This window comes from Gasterosteus aculeatus, chromosome 6 (genome assembly GCF_964276395.1).
Source record: "Gasterosteus aculeatus chromosome 6, fGasAcu3.hap1.1, whole genome shotgun sequence".
Lineage (NCBI taxonomy): Eukaryota > Metazoa > Chordata > Actinopteri > Perciformes > Gasterosteidae > Gasterosteus > Gasterosteus aculeatus.
In genome coordinates, this window is record NC_135693.1 from 11,115,989 (window position 1) to 11,135,057 (window position 19,069).

Consider the following 19,069-nt stretch of genomic DNA (forward strand, 5'->3'; position numbering starts at 1 on the left):
TGTAGATAGAGGGAGGGAGGGTGAGAGGGTGAGGAAGGGAGGGGTGGTGAGGAAGAGATAGAGGGAGAGGAGGAGAAATAGACATACTGACTGACTGAGAGTGATTAACAGTGAGAAGAGGTCAGGGTGGAGGGGGGAGGGGGGCGAGTGTCTTTATCATATTGGTCTGTTGACAGAAAGCATAGCTGCGTCATGTGACTCCACTAATCAGGTCATAGAAGCAGCTGTGAGTCACAGACAGAGATACTGCAGCGTGTTTACGAGTAACCACGGCAACGGCGCACCTATTGCATTGGGTGGGGTGGGGGGGTGTAGATAGAGGGAGGGAGGGTGAGAGGGTGAGGAAGGGAATGGTGGTGAGGAAGAGAGGGAGAGGGGAGGAGAATTAGACAGACTGACTGACTGAGAGTGATTAACAGTAAGTAGAGGTCAGGGTGGAGGGGGGAGGGGGGGCGAGTGTCTTTATCATATTGGTCTGTTGACAGAAAGCATAGCTGCGTCATGTGACTCCACTAATCAGGTCACAAGGAGCAGCTGTGAGCCACAGACAGAGATCCTGCAGCGTGTGAGTGCTCGTAACCACGACAACGGCGCACCTGTGATCATTAACGAGCTGCTGCAAAAGACAGAGACATGGCAGCAAGTTACACAGAATCCACACCTCACACAAATGAGAACCAGCGCAAAACTATAACAGCTATCTAAAAAATACGGCGTTTGTATGAGACCCAAGACTCTACCGAACGCGTGGATGTGTTTTTATGTCTGTCCGGTAATAAATACGGCTCCTATGGCCGTTTACAAAACGTGTACCTTGTGGATTTTTGTGAGAAATATGTCGGCAGATTTGTATTGGAGCCTATGGGGCTTTTGCCAGAGGTTGTGTCACTCAAACACTCCTTGCGCCAAAACTAAAAAACTCTGGGATTCCATGAACACATTAATCCAATCAGCACAACCATACCCTCATTAATCTGAAGAAATGAAGCCTCTAGAGTGTATACTTTGGCTGCAAGGACAGAAGTTCCATACTTTTTTAACCAGATTTCTGCGCTGCTCCACACTCTAGCCTCGAGGTCCCGCCTCTAGCAGACGCAATACACACTCATGTAAAAGTCAGAAACGGAGCGAAGAACTAGTGAAACATAATCAGTGATTATGAAAAAAGTACAATAGATATCAAGAAGCAGTTTTTTTCATAAAATAGTTAAGACTTGTGTCAACATTTAAAAGTTTAAATGGTGTCTGTAGCTGAAAGATTTGCAAAGCTGAAAAATCTGAAAGTTGAAGAAGTTTAGGAGGATTTGAAAGCAAACTCCATTTGAAAACCATGTTAAAATATTAATGATTATTGATTTATATAAATTCAAGCATAAGAGGTAGAAAGCTGAAAAGTCATAGCCCTCAAGCCAGAAAGGAGCTGAACATTTTAATATTTGAAGGATTTTAATAGCTGAAAATGTGAAGGAGTTGAAAGGGGGCGCGGAAGAAATAGAAGAAACATAATAACTAGAAAATGCATTTCCTGCTGAAAATGCGTTGGAATGCAAAAAGCTGAAAGCTGAAATGAATATTTAAAAATAGCTGAAAATACAGAAAGTTGAAGGGAATTTGAATACATCTGAACTTACAGATATTAGAAAAGCTGAAATTAATTTGAAATTGCTGAAAATACAGAAATGGGAGAAGCTGAAAGGAATTTCAATAGATTTGCTGAAAAAGCAGAAATGAAAACAGCTGAAATAAATTTGAAATATTGCAAAAAAATACAGAAATGAATATTAAAAAATTGCTGTTGATAGAGGCATAAGAATAGCTGAAATTATTGTAAAGAACTGCTGAAAATACAGGAAGTGGGGAAGCTGAATTTCAATAGATTTTCTAAAAACAGAAGTTGCAGGAGCTTAAATTTGTTTAAAATTGTTTGTAGTAATATTAGTAGTAGTATTAGTTATAATTGTGGTATTAGTAGTACTAGCAGTATAAGCAGTAATAGTAGGTTTAGTATCAATAGCAGTAGAAACAGCTGGAATACTATTAGCCATAGTAGTATTTGTAATAACATTAGTAGTAGTTGTAGTATTAATAGCAGTAGAAATACTAGTAGTATGGTAGTAGAAGTATCAGTTGTAGTACTAGAAGTACGAGTAATATTCGTAGTGGGAGACAGAATGTTTGTTATTCACACTTAAAAGTTTTTAATTAATAGGCCTCATCACAGACATTACAGTAAAAATTCCCTCCATGGGGCTTTTATTTTGAAATTATTGGATTGGGTGGGGTGGGGGGGAGTAGATAGAGGGAGGGAGGGTGAGAGGGTGAGGAAGGGAGGGGTGGTGAGGAAGAGATAGAGGGAGAGAGAGGGAGAGGAGAAATAGACAGACATACTGACTGAGAGTGATTAACAGTGAGCAGAGGTCAGGGTGGAGGGGGGAGGGGGGGGGAGTGTCTTTATCATATTGGTCTGTTGACAGAAAGCATAGCTGCGTCATGTGACTCCACTAATCAGGTCATAGGAGCAGCTGTGAGCCACAGACAGATCCTGCAGCGTGTGAGTGCTCGTAACCACGACAACGGCGCACCTGTGATCATTAACGATCTACTGCAAAAGACAGAGACATGGCAGCAAGTTACACAGAATCCACACCTCAAACAAATGGGAACCAGCGCAAAACTATAACAGCTATCTAAAAAATACGGCGTTTGTATGAGACCCAAGACTCTACCGAACGCGTGGATGTGTTTTTATGTCTGTCCGGTAATAAATACGGCTCCTATGGCCGTTTACAAAACGTGTACCTTGTGGATTTTTGTGAGAAATATGTCGGCAGATTTGTATTGGAGCCTATGGGGCTTTTGGCAGAGGTTGTGTCACTCAAACACACCTTGCGCCAAAACTAAAGAACTCTGGGATTCCATGAACACATTAATCCAATCAGCACAACCATACCCTCATTAATCTGAAGAAATGAAGCCTCTAGAGTGTATACTTTGGCTGCAAGGACAAAAGTTCCATATTTTTTTAACCAGATTCCTGCGATGCCCCACACTCTAGCCTCGAGCTCTCCACTCTAGCAGACGCAATACACACTCATGTAAAAGTCAGAAACGGAGCGAAGAACTAGTGAAACATAATCAGTGATTATGAAAAAAGTACAATAGATATCAAGAAGCAGTTTTTTTCATAAAATAGTTGAGACTTGTGTGAACATTTGAGAGTTGAAATGGTGTCTGTAGCTGAAAGATTTGCAAAGCTGAAAAATCTGAAAGTTGAAGAAGTTTAGGAGGATTTGAAAGCAAACTCCATTTGAAAACCATGTTAAAATATTAATGATTATTGATTTATATAAATTCAAGCATAAGAGGTAGAAAGCTGAAAAGTCATAGCCCTCAAGCCAGAAAGGAGCTGAACATTTTAATATTTGAACGGTTTTAATAGCTGAAAGTGTGAAGGAGTTGAAAGGTGCCGCGGAAGAAATAGAAGAAGAAGATGAAGTTGAAGAATAAAGATTCGAAGAACAATACTTGGAATGCATCTCAATGCATTCCAACTAATAAGTCGGAATAAAGATTCGAAGAACAATACTTGGAATGCATCTCAATGCATTCCAACAATAAAGATTAGAAGAACAATACTTGGAATGCTTAAAGCATTCCAACTAACTAGAAAAAGCATTTCCTGCTGAAAATGCGTTGGAATGCAAAAAGCTGAAAGCTGCACTGAATATTTGAAAATAGCTGAAAATACAGAAAGTTGAAGGGAATTTGAATACATTTGCTGAATATTTAAAAATAGCTGAAAATACAGAAAGTTGAAGGGAATTTGAGTACATTTTCTGAATATTTAAAAATAGCTGAAAATACAGAAAGTTGAAGGGAATTTGAATACATTTGCTGAAAATATTAGAAAAGCTGAAATTAATTTGAAATAGCTGAAAATACAGAAATGGGAGAAGCTGAAAGGAATTTCAATAGATTTGCTGAAAAAGCAGAAATGAAAACAGCTGAAATAAATGTGAAATATTGCAAAACAGAAGTTGCAGGAGCTTAAATGAATTTTAAAAAGTACAGAAATAACAAAAGCTGAGATGAATAAAAAGAGGTTTAAAATTGTTTGTGGTATTGTTAGTTGTAATTTGGGTATTAGTACTAGCAGTAGAAGTCGGTTTAGTATCAATAGCAGTAGAAACAGCTGGAATACTGATACTATTAGCCATAGTAGTATTTGTAATAACATTAGTAGTAGTTGTAGTTTTAATAGCAGTAGAAATACTAGTAGTATGGTAGTAGAAGTATCAGTTGTAGTACTACTAGAAGTACTAGTAACTTGCTTAGTGGTTGTGGTAGTATTTGAAAGAGCAATACGTATTTGAACAAAACTGCTTCATGGTTAAGTTACAGATAATCATTGAGGCTTTAATTTTGTAATGATGGAATCGGGTGAGGGGGGGTTGGGAGACAGAATGTTTGTTATTCAAACTAAGAAGTTTTTAATTAATAGGCCTCATCACAAACATTACAGTAAAAATTCCCTCCATGGGGCTTTTATTTTGAAATTATTGGATTGGGTGGGGTAGATAGAGGGAGGGAGGGTGAGAGGGTGAGGAAGGGAGGGGTGGTGATGAAGAGATAGAGGGAGAGAGAAAGGAGGAGAAATAGACAGACAGACTAGCTGATTAACAGTGAGCAGAGGTCAGGGTGGAGGGGGGAGGGGGGGCGAGTGTCTTTATCATATTGGTCTGTTGACAGAAAGCATAGCTGCGTCATGTGACTCCACTAATCAGGTCATAGGAGCAGCTTTGAGCCACAGATAGAGATCCTGCAGCGTGTGAGCGAGTAACCACGACAACGGCGCACCTATTGGATTGGGTGGGGTGGGGGGGTGTAGATAGAGGGAGGGAGGGTGAGAGGGTGAGGAAGGGAATGGTGGTGAGGAAGAGAGAGAGGGAGAGGGGAGGAGAATTAGACAGACTGACTGACTGAGAGTGATTAACAGTGAGCAGAGGTCAGGGTGGAGGGGGGAGGGGGGGGCGAGTGTCTTTATCATATTGGTCTGTTGACAGAAAGCATAGCTGCGTCATGTGACTCCACTAATCAGGTCACAAGGAGCAGCTGTGAGTCACAGACAGATCCTGCAGCGTGTGAGTGCTCGTAACCACGACAACGGCGCACCTGTGCTCATTAACGAGCTGCTGCAAAAGACAGAGACATGGCAGCGAGTTACACAGAATCCACACCTCAAACAAATGAGAACCAGCGCAAAACTATAACAGCTATCTAAAAAATACGGCGTTTGTATGAGACCCAAGACTCTACCGAACGCGTGGATGTGTTTTTATGTCTGTCCGGTAATAAATACGGCTCCTATGGCCGTTTACAAAACGTGTACCTTGTGGATTTTTGTGAGAAATATGTCGGCAGATTTGTATTGGAGCCTATGGGGCTTTTGGCAGAGGTTGTGTCACTCAAACACTCCTTGCGCCAAAACTAAAAAACTCTGGGATTCCATGAACACATTAATCCAATCAGCACAACCATACCCTCATTAATCTGAAGAAATGAAGCCTCTAGAGTGTATACTTTGGCTGCAAGGACAAAAGTTCCATACTTTTTTAACCAGATTTCTGCGCTGCTTCAGCCTCTAGCCTCGAGCTCTCCACTCTAGCAGACGCAATACACACTCATGTAAAAGTCAGAAACGGAGCGAAAAACTAGTGAAACATAATCAGTGATTATGAAAAAAGTACAATAGATATCAAGAAGCAGTTTTTTTCATAAAATAGTTGAGACTTGTGTGAACATTTGAGAGTTGAAATGGTGTCTGTAGCTGAAAGATTCGCGAAGCTGAAAAATCTGAAAGTTGAAGAAGTTTAGGAGGATTTGAAAGCAAACTCCATTTGAAAACCATGTTAAAATATTAATGATTATTGATTTATATAAATTCAAGCATAAGAGGTAGAAAGCTGAAAAGTCATAGCCCTCAAGCCAGAAAGGAGCTGAACATTTTAATATTTGAACATTTTAAATAGCTGAAAGTGTGAAGGAGTTGAAAGGTGCCGCGGAAGAAATAGAAGAAGCTGAAGAATAAAGATTCGAAGAACAATACTTGGAATGCATCGTTAATGCATTCCAACAACTAGAAAATGCATTTCCTGCTGAAAATGCGTTGGAATGCAAAAAGCTGAAAGCTGAAATGAACTTTTTAAAATAGCTGAAAATACAGAAAGTTGAAGGGAATTTGAATACATTTGCTGAAATTATAGATATTAGAAAAGCTGAAATGAATTTGAAATTGCTGAAAATACAGAAATGGGAGAAGCTGAAAGGAATTTCAATAGATTTGCTGAAAAAGCAGAAATGAAAACAGCTGAAATAAATTTGAAATATTGCAAAAAAATACAGAAATGAATAGTGAAAAATTGCTGTTGATAGAGGCATAAGAATAGCTGAAATTATTTTAAAGAACTGCTGAAAATACAGGAAGTGGGGAAGCTGAATTTCAATAGATTTTCTAAAAACAGAAGTTGCAGGAGCTTAAATTTGTTTAAAATTGTTTGTAGTAATATTAGTAGTAGTATTAGTTATAATTGTGGTATTAGTAGTACTAGCAGTAATAGTAGGTTTAGTATCAATAGCAGTAGAAACAGCTGTAATACTATTAGCCATAGTCGTATTTGTAATAACATTAGTAGTAGTTGTAGTATTAATAGCAGTAGAAATACTAGTAGTATGGTAGTAGAAGTATCAGTTGTAGTACTAGAAGTACGAGTAATATTCGTAGTGGGAGACAGAATGTTTGTTATTCAAACTAAGAAGTTTTTAATTAATAGGCCTCATCACAAACATTACAGTAAAAATTCCCTCCATGTGGCTTTTATTTTGAAATTATTGGATTGGGTGGGTTGGGGGGGTGTAGATAGAGTGAGGGAGGGTGAGAGGGTGAGGAAGGGAGGGGTGGTGAGGAAGAGATAGAGGGAGAGAGAGAGGAGGAGAAATAGACAGACATACTGACTGACTGAGTGATTAACAGTAAGAAGAGGTCAGGGTGGAGGGGGGAGGGGGGGCGAGTGTCTTTATCATATTGGTCTGTTGACAGAAAGCATAGCTGCGTCATGTGACTCCACTAATCAGGTCATTGGAGCAGCTGTGAGTCACACACAGAGATACTGCAGCGTGTTTACGAGTAACCACGGCAACGGCGCACCTATTGCATTGGGTGGGGTGGGGGGGTGTAGATAGAGGGAGGGAGGGTGAGAGGGTGAGGAAGGGAATGGTGGTGAGGAAGAGAGGGAGAGGGGAGGAGAATTAGACTGACTGAGAGTGATTAACAGTAAGTAGAGGTCAGGGGGGAGGGGGGAGGGGGGGCTAGTGTCTTTATCATATTGGTCTGTTGACAGAAAGCATAGCTGCGTCATGTGACTCCACTAATCACGTCATTGGAGCAGCTGTGAGTCACACACAGAGATACTGCAGCGTGTTTACGAGTAACCACGGCAACGGCGCACCTATTGGATTGGGTGGGGTGGGGGGGTGTAGATAGAGGGAGGGAGGGTGAGAGGGTGAGGAAGGGAATGGTGGTGAGGAAGAGAGGGAGAGGGGAGGAGAACTAGAAAAAGCATTTCCTGCTGAAAATGCGTTGGAATGCAAAAAGCTGAAAGCTGCACTGAATATTTGAAAATAGCTGAAAATACAGAAAGTTGAAGGGAATTTGAATACATTTGCTGAATATTTAAAAATAGCTGAAAATACAGAAAGTTGAAGGGAATTTGAGTACATTTTCTGAATATTTAAAAATAGCTGAAAATACAGAAAGTTGAAGGGAATTTGAATACATTTGCTGAAAATATTAGAAAAGCTGAAATTAATTTGAAATAGCTGAAAATACAGAAATGGGAGAAGCTGAAAGGAATTTCAATAGATTTGCTGAAAAAGCAGAAATGAAAACAGCTGAAATAAATGTGAAATATTGCAAAACAGAAGTTGCAGGAGCTTAAATGAATTTTAAAAAGTACAGAAATAACAAAAGCTGAGATGAATAAAAAGAGGTTTAAAATTGTTTGTAGTAATGTTAGTTGTAATTTGGGTATCAGTACTAGCAGTAGAAGTCGGTTTAGTATCAATAGCAGTAGAAACAGCTGGAATACTGATACTATTAGCCATAGTAGTATTTGTAATAACATTAGTAGTAGTTGTAGTTTTAATAGCAGTAGAAATACTAGTAGTATGGTAGTAGAAGTATCAGTTGTAGTACTACTAGAAGTACTAGTAACTTGCTTAGTGGTTGTGGTAGTATTTGAAAGAGCAATACGTATTTGAACAAAACTGCTTCATGGTTAAGTTACAGATAATCATTGAGGCTTTAATTTTGTAATGATGGAATCGGGTGAGGGGGGGTTGGGAGACAGAATGTTTGTTATTCAAACTAAGAAGTTTTTAATTAATAGGCCTCATCACAAACATTACAGTAAAAATTCCCTCCATGGGGCTTTTATTTTGAAATTATTGGATTGGGTGGGGTGGGGGGTTGTAGATAGAGGGAGGGAGGGTGAGAGGGTGAGGAAGGGAGGGGTGGTGATGAAGAGATAGAGGGAGAGAGAAAGGAGGAGAAATAGACAGACAGACTAGCTGATTAACAGTGAGCAGAGGTCAGGGTGGAGGGGGGAGGGGGGGCGAGTGTCTTTATCATATTGGTCTGTTGACAGAAAGCATAGCTGCGTCATGTGACTCCACTAATCAGGTCATAGGAGCAGCTTTGAGCCACAGATAGAGATCCTGCAGCGTGTGAGCGAGTAACCACGACAACGGCGCACCTATTGGATTGGGTGGGGTGGGGGGGTGTAGATAGAGGGAGGGAGGGTGAGAGGGTGAGGAAGGGAATGGTGGTGAGGAAGAGAGAGAGGGAGAGGGGAGGAGAATTAGACAGACTGACTGACTGAGAGTGATTAACAGTGAGCAGAGGTCAGGGTGGAGGGGGGAGGGGGGGCGAGTGTCTTTATCATATTGGTCTGTTGACAGAAAGCATAGCTGCGTCATGTGACTCCACTAATCAGGTCACAAGGAGCAGCTGTGAGTCACAGACAGATCCTGCAGCGTGTGAGTGCTCGTAACCACGACAACGGCGCACCTGTGCGGCTGCAAGAGGGCAGACACAGAACAGCAAGTTACACAGAATCCACACCTCAAACAAATGAGAACCAGCGCAAAACTATAACAGCTATCTAAAAAATACGGCGTTTGTATGAGACCCAAGACTCTACCGAACGCGTGGATGTGTTTTTATGTCTGTCCGGTAATAAATACGGCTCCTATGGCCGTTTACAAAACGTGTACCTTGTGGATTTTTGTGAGAAATATGTCGGCAGATTTGTATTGGAGCCTATGGGGCTTTTGGCAGAGGTTGTGTCACTCAAACACTCCTTGCGCCAAAACTAAAAAACTATGGGATTCCATGAACACATTAATCCAATCAGCACAACCATACCCTCATTAATCTGAAGAAATGAAGCCTCTAGAGTGTATACTTTGGCTGCAAGGACAAAAGTTCCATACTTTTTTAACCAGATTTCTGCGCTGCTTCAGCCTCTAGCCTCGAGCTCTCCACTCTAGCAGACGCAATACACACTCATGTAAAAGTCAGAAACGGAGCGAAAAACTAGTGAAACATAATCAGTGATTATGAAAAAAGTACAATAGATATCAAGAAGCAGTTTTTTTCATAAAATAGTTGAGACTTGTGTGAACATTTGAGAGTTGAAATGGTGTCTGTAGCTGAAAGATTCGCGAAGCTGAAAAATCTGAAAGTTGAAGAAGTTTAGGAGGATTTGAAAGCAAACTCCATTTGAAAACCATGTTAAAATATTAATGATAATTGATTTATATAAATTCAAGCATAAGAGGTAGAAAGCTGAAAAGTCATAGCCCTCAAGCCAGAAAGGAGCTGAACATTTTAATATTTGAACGGTTTTAATAGCTGAAAGTGTGAAGGAGTTGAAAGGTGGCGCGGAAGAAATAGAAGAAGTTGAAGATGAAGAAATAAAGATTCGAAGAACAATACTTGGAATGCATCGTTAATGCATTCCAACAACTAGAAAAGGCATTTCCTGCTGAAAATGCGTTGGAATGCAAAAAGCTGAAAGCTGCACTGAATATTTAAAAATAGCTGAAAATACAGAAAGTTGAAGGGAATTTGAATACATTTGCTGAATATTTAAAAATAGCTGAAAATACAGAAAGTTGAAGGGAATTTGAGTACATTTGCTGAATATTTAAAAATAGCTGAAAATACAGAAAGTTGAAGGGAATTTGAATACATTTGCTGAAATAAAAGATATTAGAAAAGCTGAAATTAATTTGAAATAGCTGAAAATACAGAAATGGGAGAAGCTGAAAGGAATTTCAATAGATTTGCTGAAAAAGCAGAAATGAAAACAGCTGAAATAGATGTGAAATATTGCAAAACAGAAGTTGCAGGAGCTTAAATGAATTTTAAAAAGTATCGAAATAACAAAAGCTGAGATGAATAAAACGAGGTTTAAAATTGTTTGTAGTAATGTTAGTTGTAATTTGGGTATTAGTACTAGCAGTAGAAGTCGGTTTAGTATCAATAGCAGTAGAAACAGCTGGAATACTGATACTATTAGCCATAGTAGTATTTTTAATAACATTAGTAGTAGTTGTATTAATAGCAGTAGAAATACTAGTAGTATGGTAGTAGAAGTATCAGTTGTAGTTCTACTGAGGTACTAGTAATATTCGTAGTGGTTATAGTAGTATTTGAAAGAGCAATGCGTATTTCAACGAAACCGCTTCATGGTTAAGGTACAGATAATCATTGAGGCTTTTAGTTTGTAATGATGGAATTGGGTGAGGGGGGGTTGGGAGACAGAATGTTTGTTATTTAAACTAAGAAGTTTTTAATTAATAGGCCTCATCACTAACATTACAGTAAAAATTCCCTCCATGGGGCTTTTATTTTGAAATTATTGGATTGGGTGGGGTGGGGGGGTGTAGATAGAGGGAGGGAGGGTGAGAGGGTGAGGAAGGGAGGGGTGGTGAGGAAGAGATAGAGGGAGAGAGAGAGGAGGAGAAATAGACAGACATACTGACTGACTGAGTGATTAACAGTGAGAAGAGGTCAGGGTGGAGGGGGGAGGGGGGGCCAGTGTCTTTATCATATTGGTCTGTTGACAGAAAGCATAGCTGCGTCATGTGACTCCACTAATCACGTCATTGGAGCAGCTGTGAGTCACACACAGAGATACTGCAGCGTGTTTACGAGTAACCACGGCAACGGCGCACCTATTGGATTGGGTGGGGTGGGGGGGTGTAGATAGAGGGAGGGAGGGTGAGAGGGTGAGGAAGGGAATGGTGGTGAGGAAGAGAGGGAGAGGGGAGGAGAATTAGACTGACTGACTGACTGAGAGTGATTAACAGTAAGTAGAGGTCAGGGTGGAGGGGGGAGGGGGGAGGGGGGGCTAGTGTCTTTATCATATTGGTCTGTTGACAGAAAGCATAGCTGCGTCATGTGACTCCACTAATCAGGTCATAGGAGCGAGCAGCTGTGAGTCACAGACAGATCCTGCAGCGTGTGAGTGCTCGTAACCACGACAACGGCGCACCTGTGCTCATTAACGGCTGCAAAATGCAGAGACATGGCAGCAAGTTACACAGAATCCACACCTCACACAAATGAGAACCAGCGCAAAACTATAACAGCTATCTAAAAAATACGGCGTTTGTATGAGACCCAAGACTCTACCGAACGCGTGGATGTGCTTTTTATGTCTGTCCGGTAATAAATACGGCTCATATGGCCGTTTACAAAACGTGTACCTTGTGGATTTTTGTGAGAAATATGTCGGCAGATTTGTATTGGAGCCTATGGGGCTTTTGGCAGAGGTTGTGTCACTCAAACACTCCTTGCGCCAAAACTAAAAAACTCTGGGATTCCATGAACACATTAATCCAATCAGCACAACCATACCCTCATTAATCTGAAGAAATTAAGCCTCTAGAGTGTATACTTTGGCTGCAAGGACAGAAGTTCCATACTTTTTTAACCAGATTTCTGCGCTGCCCCACACTCTAGCCTCGAGCTCTCCACTCTAGCAGACGCAATACACACTCATGTAAAAGTCAGAAACGGAGCGAAAAACTAGTGAAACATAATCAGTGATTATGAAAAAAGTACAATAGATATCAAGAAGCAGTTTTTTTCATAAAATAGTTGAGACTTGTGTGAACATTTGAGAGTTGAAATGGTGTCTGTAGCTGAAAGATTGGTGAAGCTGAAAAATCTGAAAGTTGAAGAAGTTTAGGAGGATTTGAAAGCAAACTCCATTTGAAAACCATGTTAAAATACTAGAAAAGGCATTTCCTGCTGAAAATGCGTTGGAATGCAAAAAGCTGAAAGCTGCACTGAATATTTGAAAATAGCTGAAAATACAGAAAGTTGAAGGGAATTTGAATACATTTGCTGAAATGACAGATATTTGAAAAGCTGAAATGAATTTGAAATTGCTGAAAATACAGAAATGGGAGAAGCTGAAAGGAATTTCAATAGATTTGCTGAAAAAGCAGAAATGAAAACAGCTGAAATAAATTTGAAATATTGCAAAAAAATACAGAAATGAATATTAAAAAATTGCTGTTGATAGAGGCATAAGAATAGCTGAAATTATTTTAAAGAACTGCTGAAAATACAGGAAGTGGGGAAGCTGAATTTCAATAGATTTTCTAAAAACAGAAGTTGCAGGAGCTTAAATTTGTTTAAAATTGTTTGTAGTAATATTAGTAGTAGTATTAGTTATAATTGTGGTATTAGTAGTACTAGCAGTATAAGCAGTAATAGTAGGTTTAGTATCAATAGCAGTAGAAACAGCTGGAATACTATTAGCCATAGTAGTATTTGTAATAACATTAGTAGTAGTTGTAGTATTAATAGCAGTAGAAATACTAGTAGTATGGTAGTAGAAGTATCAGTTGTAGTACTAGAAGTACGAGTAATATTCGTAGTGGGAGACAGAATGTTTGTTATTCACACTTAAAAGTTTTTAATTAATAGGCCTCATCACAGACATTACAGTAAAAATTCCCTCCATGGGGCTTTTATTTTGAAATTATTGGATTGGGTGGGGGGGGGGGGAGTAGATAGAGGGAGGGAGGGTGAGAGGGTGAGGAAGGGAGGGGTGGTGAGGAAGAGATAGAGGGAGAGAGAGAGAGAGGAGAAATAGACAGACATACTGACTGAGAGTGATTAACAGTGAGAAGAGGTCAGGGTGGAGGGGGGAGGGGGGGCGAGTGTCTTTATCATATTGGTCTGTTGACAGAAAGCATAGCTGCGTCATGTGACTCCACTAATCAGGTCATATCAGCAGCTTTGAGCCACAGAGATCCTGCAGCGTGTGAGCGAGTAACCACGACAACGGCTCACCTATTGGATTGGGTGGGGTGGGGGGGTGTAGATAGAGGGAGGGAGGGTGAGAGGGTGAGGAAGGGAGGGGTGGTGAGGAAGAGATAGAGGGAGAGAGAGAGGAGGAGAAATAGACAGACATACTGACTGACTGAGTGATTAACAGTAAGTAGAGGTCAGGGTGGAGGGGGGAGGGGGGGCGAGTGTCTTTATCATATTGGTCTGTTGACAGAAAGCATAGCTGCGTCATGTGACTCCACTAATCAGGTCATAGGAGCAGCTGTGAGTCACACACAGATCCTGCAGCGTGTGAGTGCTCGTAACCACGACAACGACGCACCTGTGATCATTAACGAGCGGCTGCAAAAGACAGAGACATGGCAGCAAGTTACACAGAATCCACACCTCAAACAAATGGGAACCAGCGCAAAACTATAACAGCTATCTAAAAAATACGGCGTTTGTATGAGACCCAAGACTCTACCGAACGCGTGGATGTGCTTTTTATGTCTGTCCGGTAATAAATACGGCTCCTATGGCCGTTTACAAAACGTGTACCTTGTGGATTTTTGTGAGAAATATGTCGGCAGATTTGTATTGGAGCCTATGGGGCTTTTGGCAGAGGTTGTGTCACTCAAACACTCCTTGCGCCAAAACTAAAAAACTCTGGGATTCCATGAACACATTAATCCAATCAGCACAACCATACCCTCATTAATCTGAAGAAATGAAGCCTCTAGAGTGTATACTTTGGCTGCAAGGACAGAAGTTCCATACTTTTTTAACCAGATTTCTGCGCTGCCCCACACTCTAGCCCGCGAGGTCCCCCTCTAGCAGACGCAATACACACTCATGTAAAAGTCAGAAACGGAGCGAAGAACTAGTGAAACATAATCAGTGATTATGAAAAAAGTACAATAGATATCCACAAGCAGTTTTTTTCATAAAATAGTTGAGACCTGTGTCAACATTTGAAAGTTTAAATGGTGTCTGTAGCTGAAAGATTGGCGGAGCTGAAATATCTGAAAGTTGAAGAAGTTGAAGAAGTTTAAGGAGGATTTGAAAACAAACTCCATTTGAAAACCATGTTAAAATATTAATGATTATTGATTTATATAAATTCAAGCTTAAGAGGTAGAAAGCTGAAAAGTCATAGCCCGGAAGCCGGAAAGAAGCTGAACATTTTAATATTTGAAGGATTTTAATAGCTGAAAGTGTGAAGGAGTTGAAAGGTGCCACGGAAGAAATAGAAGAATAAGTCGGAAATAAAGATTCGAAGAACAATACTTGGAATGCATCTAATGCATTCCAACAATTAATGATTATTGATTTATATAAATTCAAGCATAAGAGGTAGAAAGCTGAAAAGTCATAGCCCTCAAGCCAGAAAGGAGCTGAACATTTTAATATTTGAACGGTTTTAATAGCTGAAAGTGTGAAGGAGTTGAAAGGTGGCGCGGAAGAAATAGAAGAAGTTGAAGATGAAGAAATAAAGATTCGAAGAACAATACTTGGAATGCATCGTTAATGCATTCCAACAATAAGTCGGAAATAAAGATTCGAAGAACAATACTTGGAATGCATCGTTAATGCATTCCAACAATAAAGATTAGAAGAACAATACTTGGAATGCTTAAAGCATTCCAACTAATTAACCTGTTCATATGTTAACCTGCAAATGCATTTTGAGCGTTGCCGGGTCACTCAAAGCAAAGTGATGTTAGCAGGCTGGATTTGTAACCGTATCAACATATTTCAAACCGGCTATTGTAATTGTCTGTTCCTTTGTAATTGCAGGCTAATACACAGATATATCAAGAGAAGCACGGTAAGCTCTGTCCAATGGTGTTGTTGTTTTTTACATTAGCCTATATTTAGTACCTTGATTCAGAGAAGATAACGTTTTTTGTGTTGTGCAGGCACGGCCAGTGTTATCATCGCTCTAACGGACGGGGAACTGAATGAGTGGCAGTTCGACACAGCTCAACGAGAGGTAAGATTAGGAGCTGGATACTCGGTGAAAAGATTAGAAGCTTTCGGTCTCTTGCGAACTGCCACAGGACTTATTACTGTAACGTTTGTTGTTTTTGCTGCTCTGTTTCATTCAAATATATGACGTGTTAAGTCATTTCACAGCGTTGCTTTTTGGGAGATTTATTTGGCTCCATAAGCCAAAGCCTCTTTAAAGGTCACTGAATTTGGGTTTATTCATTTTATTTTGCAGGCTGAGAGGGCCAGGACTATGGGAGCCATCGTTTACTGTGTGGGGGTCAAAGAATTCAACGAGACCCAGGTGGGATTCACAGAAGGATGTTGCGGATGTCAAAAATGCATTAAAAAAAAAAGCAAATCCAATTTTTTCAGTGTCTGCATGTTTTTCTAGCTTGCAACTATTGCGGACACCGTTGATCACGTGTTTCCTGTATGGGGAGGCTTCCAAGCCCTGAGGGAAATCACTGACTCTGTAAGACACACACATCCAGCACCACATGTGAACAGAATCACACGCGTCCCCCCCACACAATCATATTATGTTAATAAATGAGTTTCTTCGTCTCGTCTGATCACTCAGATCATCAAGAAGTCCTGCATTGAGATTCTAGCGGCGGAGCCGTCCAGCGTGTGTGCAGGAGGTGAGAGATGTGAGGTGTAACCCCCCCCCCTTTTTTTGCAAAGACACGGGGCGATTACAGTGCGCGATTGTGTCAGATGACAGCCATCTAAAGCCTCTGGAGGGGAACATGAGGTTGAGTAATCGCATGGACGCTTCTGACCGCGGAGTGACAGAGAGCGTATTGTCATCCACGGCCGGGGGAAATTAGCATAGCCGCTTCCGCACAGCGTGTGTGCAACCAAGAGGAGAGGGGGGTCGGGGGGGGGGGGGGTGTTGGTCAGAGGAATTAGCCGTGAATCTTTAAGCATGGCTGCTTCTCTGGCCTAGTTTGCCACATCGTATATGTTAAATGATTGTTTCAGTCCTTCTCACCTCTTCTTCGTCCACGGCCAGCTCTTGTGCTTCTGGACAGAACGAGACGGCAAGAGAGAGGCTTTATGTGTAGTCAGCAGGATGGATGAGCTTTGACATGACCTTGTTAGGACTCACTTAAGAGAGTGCATTTGCAGCAGTGCTACCAGGACAACCAATGGAGATTAGGCTTCATTATAGGATTGGAATGATGGGAAAGGATATGGAAGGAAGGAACTAGGGTAAGGCAGAGGGATCTTTCGAGCAATAAAAACGTAGCATTCAAAGGACAAAAATGAGTAAAGAAAAATAAAGAGTCACAGTTGTTACATCACGGGATAATTACGGCCTCTGGTCTGAGTGTGTCACTCGACATGTGCCCAAATATCTTCCAACAGCCTCATTTATTATTCGATTGATGAGCAGCCTAATGGTCAGTGAACTAAGAAACCAATGACATGCTTTAACTATGGCCTAATTAATGAAGGGCAAATATTGTAGTTCACTGAATACATGCTTATAACGTGCTGCCTTTTTGTAAAACAATAAGTGTAAATAACATACAACTATTACAATGCATATATCCTATGCACATGGTCTTCCAAGCGTCCTGTGAAGAAATAACAGGCACTTTGGTCCTACTCAAAGCGTATTATCTCAATATAAAGTCATATAACGGTATTGTCGCAATTTAACAAGAGTTTGCTTTTATTTTCATTGTCTGCGGTCGAGATTCCCCACAGGTTTGAATACCATGAAAACCATCTTGCCCCATCCATTACATGTACTTACATACTGACATATTACATAGGTATTGTGACAGTCTCTCGCTCTGTCTTCTTCTTTACACCACCACACACATGATGTTCTTTAGTCCGCACAAACACACACACACACACATCTTCAAGCACGTGTACACACATGTCCCTCACATTGATGTGAAGTGACCAGACCGAGCTGCCTGCAAACAGGCCATCAGACTGGACAGTGAACGTGGGGCCACACTATCAGACATGACAGGACCGATCCCCCTCACACACACACACACACACTGAGAGGACAGTGAGAGTTGGGCCTTAGATCTATTATGACAGCAGAGATTGCTGCTTTCATTAACGTCTGACCCTTTCCTCCCCGTTGTTGCGTCCTCCTTCGCCCCTCCCTGCCCTTCACTGTCCTGTCGCACTAATGTGATTGAAGTGCCGCGGTTCGGACAAGCCGTAGCCCCTCTTCACCACGCACGCCAGACACACATGCATTCAGATGTGTCCAGTCACACACATTCATACAAATCAAAGCCTTGTCAAGCGCTCAGGTGCAGATGTAAATGGACATGTGGCCACAGAGGCAGGCAGAGAGCAGACAAGAGGGCAGAAGCGTATGTGTTTAGATGTCAGCAGGGCACCACCAGTCCCTGCCCACCATGTGTCTGACAGCACTGACCTTTTAGCCCATCAAGCCTCACTTGTGTGTCTGTGTGTCTGTGTGTCAGGGGGGCTGTAGAAGACATTACAATTGAGACTTTTTCAGTTGTCGGCCATCAATTATTTATTAAGATTGGATAACACATCTTTAGAAACTGAGTGTCTTTAACGATGTTAACGTTGGCAAACAACTTGGTTTGGAAATATTCATGATGACTCTAGAAATGAATAGTTTAATTATGACGCTTTCTGCTGGATGTTTAACTATTACATGCTGACTACACATTAAGAATTAGAGGCTATCCACCGTTGCCATGTTTTGTGTGTGTATGTGTGTGTCTGTGTGTCACAGTGCAGCTCATGTTTGACTTTTTGTGAAAGGGGAACGATTGCTAAAGCAGCGTAGACTCTGAGCATTACAAATAATTAACATCGAGACCCCCAACTAAGTTGAATATTGTTGTAGCTGCAAACCACTACCACCCACAAAAAACATGAGTTAATATGAAAACTGTTCAAACAAAGTTGTATAATAATATTTGATATAGTTGTAATTTATTGTTGTGGGCAACTTTTATAGTAAAATCAGGACAGGCGGATGGAGAGGACATTGTACGGCTCTAATGAGATGCGCGGTTAATTAGGTGTATGTGAGTTTGTCTGTGAATACACATGTTGAATCTGTGTCATAACATCTGTAAATATGTATATGTAGAGATTTGTTTCCTCCCCTCGGTATCTGTATTTATGGCTCTTCGGTCTGTCTGACCTTTTATATGCCATATATATACCCACACCCAGTGATGTTTTTATCCAGTGATCTTCACGCTGGAGCTTTAAATGTTAAAGGTGTGGCAAATGTTCACTTCCATTAGCCAGGATACTGCTGAGGAAAGCTCACTGCACAGAGACCAAACACATATACATGTTCAAACACATTCCTGCACACATGCATGCATGCACGCACGCATGCATGCATGCACACACTTACAAAAATGCAATGGCAGTGCACACATACAGTGTGTATACCACTTTACAACCAGATGCACACAGACATGTGTTAATGGTGCCATAGTTAAGGTCAGACCTACTTTGACAGTGCTGTGCTGTTGTCAGCCCTGCAGGCATGTTTTTAAGCAAGTGCTTTTTTTCCGCTCTCTAACATATGCTGGGCAGCAGCCACATAGACACTCCAGCATATGCTGGCAAGCCTCTGTCAGTGCGCTTTAACAGTGCCTGGGGGAAACTAAAGGTCAACACCACACACAC

At 41.0% G+C, this 19,069-nt stretch overlaps 1 protein-coding gene across 1 annotated transcript in view; it reads left to right on the top strand.

Moving 5' to 3' along the window:
• antxr1d (ANTXR cell adhesion molecule 1d) overlaps window positions 1-19,069 on the top strand; it is a 68,782-nt gene that overhangs the window by 40,826 nt on the left and 8,887 nt on the right. Inside the window, exons 5-9 of the mRNA XM_040178130.2 lie at window positions 15,209-15,239; window positions 15,331-15,404; window positions 15,636-15,704; window positions 15,795-15,875; window positions 15,984-16,044. Coding sequence (XP_040034064.2) covers window positions 15,209-15,239; window positions 15,331-15,404; window positions 15,636-15,704; window positions 15,795-15,875; window positions 15,984-16,044 — 316 coding nt within the window. The remainder of the gene's footprint in view (window positions 1-15,208; window positions 15,240-15,330; window positions 15,405-15,635; window positions 15,705-15,794; window positions 15,876-15,983; window positions 16,045-19,069) is intronic.